We start from the raw sequence: 14,738 nt of genomic DNA, 5'->3' as shown, positions 1-14,738 counted from the left end.
TCATCGTTCACCGTCCGTCACTCCGTCTCCCGCTTCGACTTCTTCGGCTAAACCGCTGGGCTGATGAGTTGAAATTCGGCAACAATGTTCCACTCCTGAAATGCTAACAGGAATTGCAAAGCTCATTCTGGTCATATGACTTTAATTAGGTCAAAATGGCTGACTTAGTAAATTTCTTCAAAAATCTTCTTCTCCAGACACACGTCAGAATGCTACAAATTTTGGGTTACAACATTAAGACAGGCCTTGCTGTTAAATTGTGGAGGCTATGTCAATCACATTACTGGAAGTGTGTCAAAATGGAGGTTGTGCAAATTCCTCTCAAAATCTTCTTTTCCAGACCCACCAGTGAGAACGTGACAAAATTTGGGTTACAATTAATGTTAGGCCAGGGTAGGGATGGCAAATTACCCGTCATGCGGATCACATGACCGGAAGTGTGTCAAAATGGTCGACTTCATCAATTTTTGGGAAAAATCACATAAATTCCTTCAAAAATCAGTCAGTCAGAATGACTGGAGTGATCCGCATGACTTCGGTATTTTTTCAGAATGCTAAGAAATTTGGGTTTCCAACATTAAGATGTTAAATTTGGAATACCAGCAATCAGAATGCTAAGAAATTTGGGTTTCCAACATTAAGATGTTAAATTTGGATTACCAGCAATCAGAATGTTAAGAAATTTGGGTTTCCAATATTAAGATGTTAAATTTAGAATACCAGCAATCAGAATGCTAAGAAATTTGGGTTTCCAATATTAAGATGTTAAATTTGGATTACCAGCAATCAGAATGCTAAGAAATTTGGGTTTCCAACATTAAGATGTTAAATTTGGATTACCAGCAGTCAGAATGCAAATAAATTTGGGTTACAACATTAAGATGTTAAATTTGGACTACCAGCAGTCAGAATGCTAAGAAATTTGGGTTTCCAACATTAAGATGTTAATTTTGGAATACCAGCAGTCAGGATGCTAAGAAATTTGGGTTACAACATTAAAACGAGGTTGTGATGTTAAATTGCAGAGGTCGTGCCGATCATATGACCAGAAGTTTGTCAAAATTGCGGACTTGGTAAATATTGGGGAAAATCACGTAAATTTCTTCAAAAACCTTCCTCTCCAGACCCACCAGTCAGAACGCTACCACATTTTAGTTCCAACATTCAGCCAGGGCCCAGATAGGCTACAGGTCCAGTTGTCCTATTTTTAACATTGGTCTCAAGCACAACATTTCAAAACTGTCAATTTTCCTTTCTTTCTTCCTCACTGTCCACGACTCACATTCATACATTGCAAATAGAAATGCCAGAGCATTCACCAGCCTCCTCTTGGTTTGTTTTGTCACTTTTTTGTCTTTCCAGATTTTTGTCAAAACTGACACTGCTGTTCTTCCCAATGCGAACCCTATATTAATTTATACTCCACATTCTCCACTCACTTCAATCTTACAACCCAGGAAAATGAAATTTTCCACTATTTCCACATGATTGTCTCCCAATCTAAAAATATCGATCTTTTCAGTTGACAAGATTTTAGTCTTTTAAGGTTTAAAACAAGACCAGCTTTTTGACTTTCCTTCTTCACTGTCTGCAGCAGTTTCATCAAATCCTCTTTCCCTTCTGCCAACAGAGTAGTATCTTCAGCATACCTGAGATTCAGCAAGATTTATCAAGTGAGAAATGCATACATGCGACTGGATGAAGGTCTCTATCTTGGCCAGACAACGATTTTTGGGGCACCCATCTTTGAACTATGCAAACATGATGGTTTGTGATAGATTTTGATCTCAGGATTCCAAATATGCTTCGTTGGTTGTTCAAAAACCTGCAGTTAAAGCAGTATTCTTTATTAAAGATGCAGTTGCTGTGACAAAGGTGAAAGGGCTCCAATCATCAAAACTGGCGCGATTGGCCAATTGTAACGGTTTCTGATTGAGGAAAACTGGTCATTTCATGTTATAATAGTGTAAAGTATTTCATGTTCACGATCCATGAAAGATGTTCACAACTTAATTCATACATTGCTATTTTCTTTGGAAAAAAAAAAAACATTCATATCCATGCAAAGATTGTGTAATGTTAATTAAATATGCCCATGAATTGAAAGACAAGAAATCTGAATACCCAAATTGAAATGTTCAGAAGCTAGCAGTTAAAGTAATATTTTACATCGAATCTGCATCACGCAAAGCAGTTGAACTTTATCCATAATGAAACCAAGTGAAACACATTTTGCGATATGCTGAAATTATCAATATGCTGAAAGATTATTGACTCAGAAAAATACGAATTGGACAAGGTATAATTTCAAGCAGGAACAACAAATGGAGTACAAAACCAGTCTTTCCCAAATCACAATATCCATAGTGAATATACTGGAACTGGGTTATATAATTTGAAGAAGGTCGACCAACTATAAATGATCAGAATTCAACAGATCACTGTCTGCATCCTCCAAAATAGTCTTCAAGAAAGGCCTGTTGGTGAGTTATTTTCACAATTGGCGCAGCCACATAAATCGGTGCAAGAAATAAAATTTGACTTGCAAGAACAAATATCGCTCTGACTCTTTAATTTCTTGTGAATGGGCAAATGTGCATCAAAATGCATTTTGGTACTTCTCTTTCTTCAAGAGAAGATTGAATGGCTTCTTCTTACCAATGAAATGAAATCTGCACGTACTAATCCAACCAGTGAAAACGTGAATCAAAGAATCACAAACTTTCTGACCCAGTTCTTCAATTAATTGATCCACATTCAGCAGTCGTTCTTTGCCTCTTGGTCCTGTGTGGATGTACAAACGACATTGAAGGTAAGATTTCAGACTCAAAGCAATAACAGAAACGTCTGTATCTGAGCTTTTGATCATGATGTCAGAATAAGTGAGGGCAGCATGTTGGCAAAGGGGGAACATGCGTGTGTCTGCTTCCACTTGGTCAATTTCCAGAACGGGTACATTTTGCACAAGGAGGACATTGCCCTCTTCATAGAATGAAGACCATTGCTCACCATGAGTCATATAAAATTAAATGCCACTGAACTTGAACGGAGGTAATCCTGACCACGCTGAATAGAGAAATTCCATCAAAGTTTCCTTATTTTTCCATTGTGAAGGAAGTTGGCCCACTGGTCAGGTATTTTCTGGTCCTGGCCAGAGATGCGGCAAAGCTTGATGGATCCTTGTGATTTTTTTTTTCCTTCTGGCATGTTAAGGGAACTTGATGCTGGTCGCAGGATATCTATCAAAGACAATATCGACTCGTCGGTGCTTCCCTGCTTTAGCTCCGTTCATTATCTTTGACAGAATCAGTTGTGCGAATCACCCGAATATGGCAAGGAGGGTCACAGGTGACGATGCTCATGCCATCAATAATATAATCAGAGTGGACAACTCTGGTAAAGAGGTCGCAACATCACTGACATGGAAGTTCTCCATGTAATGGAGTAGTATTGGGGAGGGGGGGGGGGAGAGGAGGATTTATTGTTCTTCATGATTGATCCACAGTCTCCACTCACGAGTGGGAATGAAACGTATCCAAGAAAGTACAACAATACTTTACTCAGATCGACATTTCGACTTCAACCCATCATCAAGAGGCTTGCAAAAAATCTGCAATCGATAAGAACTTTGCGCAGGTACCTTTCTTTTTCGAAGTTTTCTTTGACATTATCGTGAAAGTTGCCAGCTTTAATTGTTTGATCGAGTCAATAAATCCAACATCGGTAGACAACAACCAGATGTTGACAAAATCAAAGAATGCGTTCTCTCCTAGTCTTCCTGCATTCAATAAGATCTCTTCACATTTTTGATATGCCAGAATACTTTACCTGATGTTGATCAAACCAGATATCTCTGCTTGGAAGGGATTGATGCCTCAACACAATCTATCACGCCTTTCACAGCAGATTTGTGTCTTTCTCAAGTGTTTCCACCGAGGTCTTTGCATGCTGACTGCCCTCTCCATGAAGAACAGCCATTATTTTGCATTGTCGAGTAATCATCGCTCTATCACCTTGAGAGAGAAGCCATCGATAAATGGCTGTTCGATTTGAAGATAACTTGGGGACATCGCTGGTGCATTTGGTGTCTATTGCAGGTCTGTTTAATGGCTTGATCACAGGCTGTTGCTGCACAATCCATTTTCCATTTAGGATATGCTCCATCGCAGAAGGATGCGATTCGGGCAGTTCTGACATATCTAGCCAATACACAGGCAGAAATTGTGCACAATGCACCTGATCGGCAAAAAACATGGAATCATGGCAATTCCGATGATACCCATACTGAGTTGGAATCGGTTCCTCATCGGTTCACAAAAAATGGTACTTGATGGCTATATGGTAATCGTCACCGATTTCAACATCAAGCTACGCTTTCCCACTCTGTTTTTTTTTTTTTTCTCAGCTCAATTCATGATAAGAGCACACTTTGGAGCCATCTTCCAATGATGGATGGTGAATTAAACACTCCATGATGGAAATAATCAGTGCTATTATTTTTTGTTACTCCAGAGAAAACACTATTGTAGTGTGCCCAAGATCACAGCTCGTGATTGGTTTCCCCGAGAGCCTATGTCACACGCGCAAAGAACGATGCGGAATCGATGATGCAATTGCTGAGGCAAAAATACACTTTTCAAAGTCATTTTTACAACCAAACAAGCAGATTCAGATTTATGAGATCAAAATCTATGAGAAGCCGTCACGTGTGTGTCGTTTTAAGATGGGTGCCATGAGATGAAATGATGGAGACCGTCATCCAGTTGCCTAATACCGTCACAACATGTACCATGATCCACCTCAGATTTGCGATTTGATCTCTCATACCTCTTCCTCTTGCTAGCAAGTGAAATATCTTGTAATATCTTGCTAGCAAGTGAAATCAAGGCAATGGTTTGGTTATTTGAACATTCTCTTACATCCCCTTTCTTTGGCAATGGTATATAAACTGGCTGCTTCCACATTTTGGGCCATACAATCTTACTTCAGATCTGTGTACAGACAGCTGTTAAAATTTTGATTGCCTCCTTCCCAACTACCTTGAAGAGTTATATTGGAATTTCATCAGCACTTGATGCTTTTCCATTTACCAGTTCTTTCAAGACTCCATGTACCTCACATTCTATCACTATTGGTACTTGCTCATATTGTCTTTCTTCAAAATAAATATAATGAATCAAATGCATCTGGAGGATAATGTTAATTGCATTAAAGAAATATACCATCAGAGATGGGGAATCCCCCGCCATTGAATGAAAAAGGTCATACATATTCCAGATAATGAGGGAGGTGAATTGGAAACAAGACACCATTTGGTCATCATCTCGAAAAAGTTCCCCAGGGGTGAGGAACGTAGTATCCAAAAATAATTGAAATCAGATAAGCGGTTTTCCATTTATTACAACAATATCCCCCTTCCGTCACGCGGCGGGGGATAAAAATCATTTTTTTCAAGATGGCCGCCACAGTCGGCCATCTTGGATCCGGCCATGCCCAAAATCAATAGGGTTCTTCCTTTTCAGGTGGTACATGTGTGACGCAAATTTCAAATCGATATGGCGACCAGTTTATGAGTTATCGCACTCACAGCTATAAATGTTGACGCCCGGATGGACGGACGGACGGACAGCTGGACGACCTGGGTGACAACAATGTCCCCCTTCCGCCACGCGGCGGGGAATAAAAACTAGATTGTTTTCATGGAATACTTACCCCATGCAGTCTTGAGGAGGACTTGGTGGGGGCCAACTCTTCTGGTGGCAAATTGGTAATTTCAAAAAACAAATCAAATGGAAGACCAAATAAAATAAGTAGTGCATTGGAATCAGAAGGAAACCAAACAAACAATAATCAAAGATGAAGTCATCAGGAGGAACCTGGATAGGACTCGGGTGTTAACTGCTACTTCTCGACCCTCAAACCCATCTCGGCACAGCCAAATGAGCCTCATTCAAAAAATAAAATAAAAAATAAAAAATAAAAAATAAAAAAGAACGCAGATTCAAAAAATTTAATAATTCTCGCTGTCAGATCATGCGTCCGATGAGGTTGAAATTTAAAACATAAATTCCCCACTACTACAAGATCATAATTTTGAAGTTTTATATTGATTGATGCAGCGGTTTAAGAGAGAATTAAAAACATATATTTTCCTTCAATCAAATATGGCAGCCAAACCATGTGACCTATAAATTATTCATGAACACATTGGGATCCCCAAGGCTTGGGGAACATGTATGTCAAGTTTCCCCTCGATCTGTCAAGCTGTTCTGGAGAAGAATATTTTTAAGGGTTTTAGGGGAAATCTAATGTGGCTGCTAAACCATGTGACCTATGATGTCATAGGTGGGGAACTTTTTGTTCTTCATGGATAGGCAGTCATATCTGTAAAGTTTCTCCTCGATCTGTGTAACCATTTCAGAGAAGATTTTTGAAGGCTTTTAAAAATAAAAAATATGTGGCTGCTGAACCATGCGACCGATGACGTCATTTTTTTTTCTGTTGACCAATTTATCTCGAGATGATCCTCAAAAATTTTCATACTGATCGGATGTAGCGTTATACGCATGCAATGATGATGTCATAAGAAGGCACCCATGACATCATAATAAATAAAAGGCACACACGCATGTACGTACGGCACCGATCGCTTAACCCCACTTTTCAGTTCGTGAGCGCGGGATAAGGAAAAATAAAAATAAAAATCAAACCTCCTGTGAAAGATGGATGATCGACAAAAAAGCAAAAAATAATCAACACAGACTTCAAGTTCAAGGGTATAGTTGTACCAACAGACAAGGCAAGCACTGACGGATAAAGAGATAAATAGAGTGATGAGGGTTGGTCGGAGTGGATAGCGAATGGAGAGGTTTTGGAGAAGTGATATCATAATGGGCCACTGCCGTGAAAGACAAGATTGAAGAACATGACAGAATGACTCGAGGAAGTGACTCCACAGGTTATTGAAAAAAGGAAACAAAGGAGTGAAGGTAAGTGGAACACTTAGATGAAGCATCCAAAGGCAAGTTTTGTGATAAAAAATACAAATTTTCCACAAATACAATACAATTAAATATGTACAGATGTGTATTCGAACAACAAATATGTGAATAAAGGTAACCCCCATCAGGACTGGATCAGTGTACTTATAAAGTCACTCAAGGTACAAGGATGCCGAACACAAAAGCACCACACAGCAGAGTTAGAATTTGTTCAAATAATGTTCGTCTATGCCAAAGTGTCATGCGGACAAAGGCAAGGAAGTGGAATGTTAATAAAAAGAAAGACATACCGGGATGTGGAGGGTTGAGTTCGGCAAAGCGCCTGAGCGCATTGCTTACGAGGAATGAGATATTCCCAGCACCTGGGGGCTGTCGTGGGATCTCGGCTTGCTGAGTGGAACCCGTCGCCATGTCGTACACCACGGGTACGATTACACTCACCGCTTCACTCCCCACTCCACCACTCCCAGGCGGTGGGGCAGGCAGTCCAATGCGCTGGGTCAACTGCAGCTGTCACACATAAAGTCACATTCAGCAATGCAATTACATTGCAATGACAGGTTGCTTCACTTTGCACTACGACCACATCCACTGCCGAACTAACACTACAGCCCCTGTTAAAATTCTCTCGTCAAGTTGAATGTGAACCCCTTGACAAGTGAGGATTACAGTAAACGGGCATTGGGCTAACCTCATGCATCCAGACACTTCCTGTGTACATTCTTCACCATGTGGGTCATCGCAAGGCAACTCACCGAGTGGTCTCCAGGTGATTGTCCCAAATTTTGACAGAAAACTCATTCATGGGTAAAATAATCATAATATTAACTACAAAGCATCTGAAAATGCAAAGCCTGTCTGCGTCCGCCTTGTATTCAGACTTCTTCTGTATGTTAAACATGACAAAAACTGCTAAAAATAAATACCCCAAAAATTGACGAAATTAACAAGTAAAATACGTAAATAAATTGATGGCCCTAAACATCATCACAATGAATAACAATTAAATAACGTTTGGATTCAAGAGCGAGCTACTCGGGGAACCAACCCACACCTTTTGCTCAAATTGACTAATAATATGAAAGGCAAAGGAAAAGTATCGTTAGAGGGTGGGGTGGGTAGCCCTACAAAAAAGAGCATCTTGGATTTGAGCACAACAGCAGGCATGCCAGGAGGTGCAATCGGTGGCGCACTTGGTGGGATTGTCAGGCAGAACTGCACGCCCCACCTCAAGCTCTGATCTGGAAACTGATAGAACAAAGAGCAGTAAAGTGGAGCTACATAAAAGAGCGATAATTAAAAAAATTAATGTATGTCGTAATACCACAAACTACAGCAAAAATCGAGTAGTGTACACATACTGTGCAAATTCATATCAGATTGGATAAGACTTCTGACATATGTGATGCACAAAACCCGCACTTTATATTAGGGGAGTGTTTGGGTGGTAAGTACCGGGTTACATTTTAGAATGTGTCTGTACATTGGAAAAAAAAATTGGTCCATTGGTTTCCACTTTGTCCTCGAAGAAGGCCGTTCACATGCAACACGCAAGTGACCTAGTCAATTTGTTTATCGTGTAGGAGCTGCTACCTGGACAACAACCACACTCTGAGACAGCAAGAGGTGTAAACCCAGGGTCAAGGAACCTCCAAAACCACACCACTTGCTATCCCAAGTCCAAGCGGGAATTAGTAATTTGTTTAGTGTCCAAGCAACGACTCGCTTACACTAAACAAAATGACACCGTGGGATCTTTAACGTCCAGAAACTAATGCTGGCAGACGGGTCAGCCATATTAACGTCCATCCGCAGGACGACACGGACATTGATGCCTGCCCTGCATGCGAAACACCAGGATAAGTTTATAGTTGGGTTGAGGTTCAAACCCAGGCTGGACAGCACGGGTACCTCTAGGTTACCCTGCCGGCCATTACTGGAAACAATTTTAGAGGAGCACCAATTTATCTGAAGGTTTAGACTGCAAAAATGTAAAGAATAAACAAAAATGAAAAAAAATACATAGTGATTGGTGTTTAAAAAGCAGAGAAGGCAACAGACAACACGGTGGTAAAGGATTTAACGAAGCGCTCGACAGTCATTATATTGCTGGGTTAAAATAACACAATTCAGGTGATGAGTAGAGTGCAGGATCATAAGAAAACCACAAAAATAAAAAGTCTGGACTGCATCCCAACCACCCATCCATCCATTGTGGAACCCAGCCCTTTTGAAGTAAAATAACTCACCAATCAACGAATGTTCTTTTTTGTGCTTCCAAGCACTTCGGGCCGGGTAAGGATGAGAGGGATTTTCAGTACAGATTGTTGGGGCAAAGGGGGAAAAACCACTGTTGAAGTTGGCAGGTTCTAGCAATGTTCGTTTTACCTAATCAAGAGGGCATTTCGGAGTGACTTCAACACATCGGGAGTGTTTTTTGGTCAACTTGTTCCTGACGAGCACAACACCAACAACTCTTCCTCTCACGGTGATGAGCTGCGGCATTTGAAGTGCGTGTTCTGCTTGTGTGGGACATGTTGCATCGTCTCTCCTCAATTTCATAGCAATTGTCATTCTGTCAGTTTTGCAATCTGTGCTTGAGAAGTATTGGTGATCAAGGGATTTTTGTGGCAAATTAATCTAATCTGATTTTGTATCCTCGTGGAGGAATTTTGCACTTTCGCCTGTGCTGCAGAGTATCCTTATTGACTCCTCCCTCCAAACATAATATCAAATCATCAAGGAAAAAAAAACAAAAACAAAGAAACGGTAGTATAAAGGCAAATGCACTAGAGAGCACTTGTACATCATGAGCAGCCCTGCATGATAAACCACTAAACACAGAGGGGTGTATTCATGATGGAGAAGCAGCAACCAAAACAAAAGCGAAAGCTGGTTTGTCCAGCTGTGGCCCCACTGGCTCCCACTGTCAGTTTGTTGCCTTTTCTTTTTACTATCAGTCACCTCACTCTTCCATGAGCCTCGATTAATCTAATAAATAAGATTCATTGGATGTCCGTCTGTCTGCTTGTTCGTGTTTTTTGCAAGGACAGCTGGATCGACAACCACAAAATTTGGCACGCAGACAAAGTCTGATCCATGGATTGTCCTAAGGGTATTTTCATCCACAACTTCAGCCTTTAAATACCTCTGAAGACCCCAAAATCCCCCCCCAGCCCATTAAATGCTTTTTACATGCTTCAGAGATTAGATTACATGCTTGAGAAGACTTTTTCATGTTTGGGAGATAAGATCCTGAAGATCCTGAAGGCCCCAGCGACCCATAATACCCTCCAAGCCCATTGAATTCCCCAAACACCATAAAATACCCTTAAAACCCTGAATGCCCAAAAGACCGTGAAGATCCCAAAGACCCCCAAGACACTTTAAGATCCCCAAGACATCCGGACAAATCTCATACTCTCACTGTGTCTCTCCGAAAGGACCGTTTGGAAAACCTCCTCATCCACTTTCTCAACAATCCTCTGGAAGAAGTCCTTTCTTCCAAACTTATGGGTCTCACTATCTACCATGATCTTTCCTGGGAAAGCCACATTTCCAACCTGACCTCCAAAGCCAGTCGCCGACTGGGAATCCTCTGTCGTGCAAGGTCCTTCCTCGGCCCACCTCAGCTCCTGAGCACATACAAAGCTTTCGTCCGCAGCCTGATGGAGAACTGCTCTCCCCTCTGGGCTGGTACTCCTGCATCCCACCTTTCTTGGCTTCACGCTGTGGAATTCAAGGCATTTCAGATCATTGGCATCTTCACGATGAGGCCTAGTCTTTGGGCCTCTCACCGCAGGCAGGTCCGGTGGTCTTTCTGTCTTCCATCGTCTCCTCTCCGGCCTCACCCCCCCACCCCCTCTCCCCACCCCCCTGCTGTGTCTGCAATTTATCCCCACCATATTTCCGCTGGGTGCTCAATGTCCACCAACAACCCCCTTCTGGTAAAACTACCAAAATCACGAATCACTGCTCACCTTCACTCTTTCATTCCTCTTTTTTCCCACCTTTGGAATAAACTCCCTCACTCTATTCAATCCCATTCTTCCCTCCAGGCCTTCAAAACAGCCGTTCACCTACAGCCTTTTTACAGCCATTTTTCCCTGCTGAGCAGGGGTTTGCTTTTTGCGGGCTCCATGCAATTATGGTTCCCTTCCTGAGACAATGTATTTTTTTTAATGTCCGGATGCTCTTCTGGTGCCAGCCCTGGTCACCTCTGACAGCACACACGGATATGGTACACCTATTCTAATCAGGACAAACACTGGGACCAGTACATTGGTACTCATTTCGTCGACTTCAGAAGGATGACAGGCTGAGTCAACCCCCTGGTGTTAATTCAGTGACCAACGGGGCTCGAACTCAGGACCCTAGAATCCCAAGCCAGCCACTTTAACCACTCAGCCAACACCAGGCTTCCAAAACAGCCGTTCACCACCATCTCTTATCGTCCCCCATCCGAATCCTCAATCTTTTCTACCCCAGTTAATCCACCCCAAACCCACCTCCTTCAAACTCCCTGCTTTCCTTCCTGAAAGTCCCTGTAATATCCATCTTGTATACCCCATGTTCTCTGCCCCAGCCCTCTCCCTTCCACAGATCTCCGAATATCTCTGTTCCCCACTGTTTTGTCCTTCCCACTCCCGCCACTCTTGTCTCATGCTCCCCTCGCTGTGCGTTGTGTCTTAGCCCTCATACAAGCCTCGACAAGGTATACAAAAAAACCCCATAAACCCCACTAAGATCCATAAGACCCTGAAAACCCTGAAGTCTTTTGAAAAAAACTCAACACTCCAAAGACACTTTAAACCCCAAAGACCCTCAACACCCTTTCGAGCCGGAACACCTTAAAGATCCTTAACGATCTCAAAGACCGTTCAGACCACAAAGACCCTTAAATAAACCAAAACCAGCATCACCTCAACTCGCTATCTAATAAATAAGTTTCATCAGATGTCTGTGTCTGTCTGTCTTTTTGCAATGACCGCTGGGCTGACAAGCACCAAATTTGGCACACAGATAAAGTCCGACCCGGGGTTGTCCTTAGTGTATTTTCATCCATAACCTCAGCCTTTAAAGACCCCAAAGAACAATAAGACCATTGAATTCCACAAGCACAAGTAATTTGGTTAAACCAAATTTTTTTGAAGTGTTTTAAAGACACTTTAAAACCCTGAATACCCCAAAGACCCTTTTGACCCCAAAGAGGGTTAAGATCCCTAAGACTCTTGAAGACCCTTAATACCCCTTAGAGCCAGAAGACCCCAAAACCATGAAGACCCCTAAGAACTAAAAGACCCTTTAAGACCTCAAAGACTCTAAACACCCTAATGACCTGTAAAACCCTGAAGACCTCAAAGACACTTAAGACCCACTGGTGTTCTGGCCCTCCTGCCCCCAACACAGTCCCACCCCGTCGGTTCTCCTGCCCCCTTATCTACCTGTCCCATTCTTAGCCCTGCAGGCTCTCCTGCTTCTCCCACTTCTCAGTACCACCCCCCCCCCAGCAACAACGCCAGGTAACCTGCTCGTAATGAAAATAAAAATAAAAATAAGCAGGCTGAAGCAGGAAGTGTGAATGGGTTGTACAAACCAGCTCAAGGCGCATTATCTGCACGCAATCATGCAAGATGTGTGTGGGGGCACCCAGTAGCTTGGCAAAGGCATTGAGTGTGTTTGCTTTGAACGGTGGGCCGGCCACCTGGCAGGGGATAGTCAAGGACAGGAAAATATGGGAAGTGAACAATACATTTCGAGTAATTAAACTGAGAATCAGAGCAAGATGAATACGCATTAACATTACGTTTTAAAGCAAACAAAGGACGCACACCGAGTATTCTCCTACCCTAGTCTCAAAGAATTTCTCGAGGACCTGCAACTCATCAGGACTCCAGGGTTCAGCCTCTGGTGTAGCCTTGAGCTGCAGAGTCTGGAATGTCTGTGCATTGAGGGCTACACGACACTTGAGCGCCTCAGTTTTGAATGTTATCACACCAGGCTCTGTAGAACTCAAGAGGTGCAACTATAGAATGAATGGGGAGTGGGGGGGGGGGTTCACATTCAGGACAGGTTGGAAGAGAAAGGGAGATTTAACAAAGGAACAAAAGGAATAGCAATGAAGGAAAAAAAAAATGAGATTAAAAAAAGAAAAGGGAAAGTGTGAAGAGGGATGTTTTTATTTTCAAAACAAAGATTAGGAAATGAAACGTAAGAATTGGGCAAGTAACAAAGTAATGTCCAGGTGAAGAAAATATTTGGATGGAAAATGAATTAAAATTGATGTGATATGGAAGGAAGGAAGGAAAGAGAAAGGGAAGAATGTTAAAAATCCCAAACCATCTCACCGCCTCCTCCTGTTGAATGACCCTCTGCAAGTGTCTTCGCATAAACACCGAGCCAAGGAAGCGTTCGAGAGGTGAGCAGAGGTAGCTTCCCGCTAGGCTGGGCAGCACCGCCGGGGTGGGTGAAGGGCAGAGAAGCTGGTGCAAGGCATTATGGGATAGCAAAGAAGGAATGGCACCTGCCCACGAACGCTGAGGTAGTTTACGGCTTGATAAAGATGCTCCTGGAAGTGAAAGATTGAGGGGACGTTGAGAACGTGCATCGAGTACTCTCCTACTGTTGAGAGGACGTTGACAACATGAGGGGTAAGAGTGAACGATTGAGGGGATACCTTCCAATTCATGACAAATCACATTCCTACACTCTATGTAACAAAGTGCTGAAATCCCTTGCCTTCTCCCAGAACCCCCCACCACAAAAAAACAATTGTTCCATGCATTGGAAAGGATGAGGTGTCCTCGGTAGTGTACAAGTGTAATAAAATGACCACAGAGTCTTCATGATGTTGGCTTCTCCTTGGAAGAGCGAAGCTTTGTACAGGGTGGCCTGAAAAGTCACTTTATCTCGGCCAAATTTCTCAAACCTCCCCCCCCCCCCCCCACCATTGACCATGATGCAAATCCAAATGAAAAAGATCTTAAGTTGAAACCCTGGTGTCCATCATGTGTGAATGAATTCAATGATGCAGACCTCGATAGGCGCAGTGCATCATGCGGTCTTGATTGAATCTTCCCGACTGCCCTGTCTTGAGGAAAGGTGTTGTTTTCGGATGAATGTGCCATCTGTCGAAGCTCACGGGTATGAAATGTGGTCTTCTGGTCTAAAGAAAATCCACATTTCACATTGGAATTGGAGCACCATTCTCCACACGTGATGATATGGGCAGGAATGACCTCAAGACAAATTTTGATGGACCAGGAAATGGAATAGCTTAATAGCATATGTTAAGAATCTAGCTGGTACCACGACTTGTTACAGAGGGAAGAGCTGAAAGTGTCTGCTTTCAAAAAGACCCACCACATTTTGCGTTGCATGTTCAGGAAACGTTCCCTCAACAAGAGATGGGACATGGATCACCAACATCACCAACTCCTCTGCCATGGACACCACATAGTCCAGATCTAACGACTCCAGCCAACTCTTTGTGAGGCTTCAACGAGGAGAAAGGGATGACAAACCGGTATGGGATGATTGAAGAATCGCGCGCTGCAGTCATGACCTATTTCACACAGGTGACTCCACAGATGCCACATAGGATGTCTAAGAGGACTTGGCGACAAATTCAGTGGTGCAAGGAGAATGATGGAGTGCAAACAGATACAATGACTGATTAATTATTGCAAGTACTGTTGGATCCCGGTATTCACGGGGGATATATTCCTGAAAAATACA

General features: G+C 42.5%; 1 protein-coding gene across 2 annotated transcripts in view; it reads right to left on the bottom strand.

Moving 5' to 3' along the window:
• MED14 (mediator complex subunit 14) overlaps window positions 1–14,738 on the bottom strand; it is a 116,422-nt gene that overhangs the window by 41,275 nt on the left and 60,409 nt on the right. For both annotated transcript variants that reach the window (XM_085896822.1, XM_085896824.1), the window contains 5 exons: window positions 13,349–13,569; window positions 12,850–13,026; window positions 12,598–12,705; window positions 8,130–8,249; window positions 7,292–7,511 (listed from right to left, as the gene is read on the bottom strand). In XM_085896822.1, coding sequence (XP_085752948.1) covers window positions 7,292–7,511; window positions 8,130–8,249; window positions 12,598–12,705; window positions 12,850–13,026; window positions 13,349–13,569 — 846 coding nt within the window. The remainder of the gene's footprint in view (window positions 1–7,291; window positions 7,512–8,129; window positions 8,250–12,597; window positions 12,706–12,849; window positions 13,027–13,348; window positions 13,570–14,738) is intronic.

The sequence above is a fragment of the Eptatretus burgeri genome, chromosome 10 (genome assembly GCF_056783735.1).
Source record: "Eptatretus burgeri isolate ZD-2024b chromosome 10, Ebu_testis_v1, whole genome shotgun sequence".
In the NCBI taxonomy this organism is placed as follows: Eukaryota; Metazoa; Chordata; class Myxini; order Myxiniformes; family Myxinidae; genus Eptatretus; species Eptatretus burgeri.
Note: the sequence above shows the minus strand (reverse complement) of the source record. Positions and strands in the feature narration are given on the sequence as shown.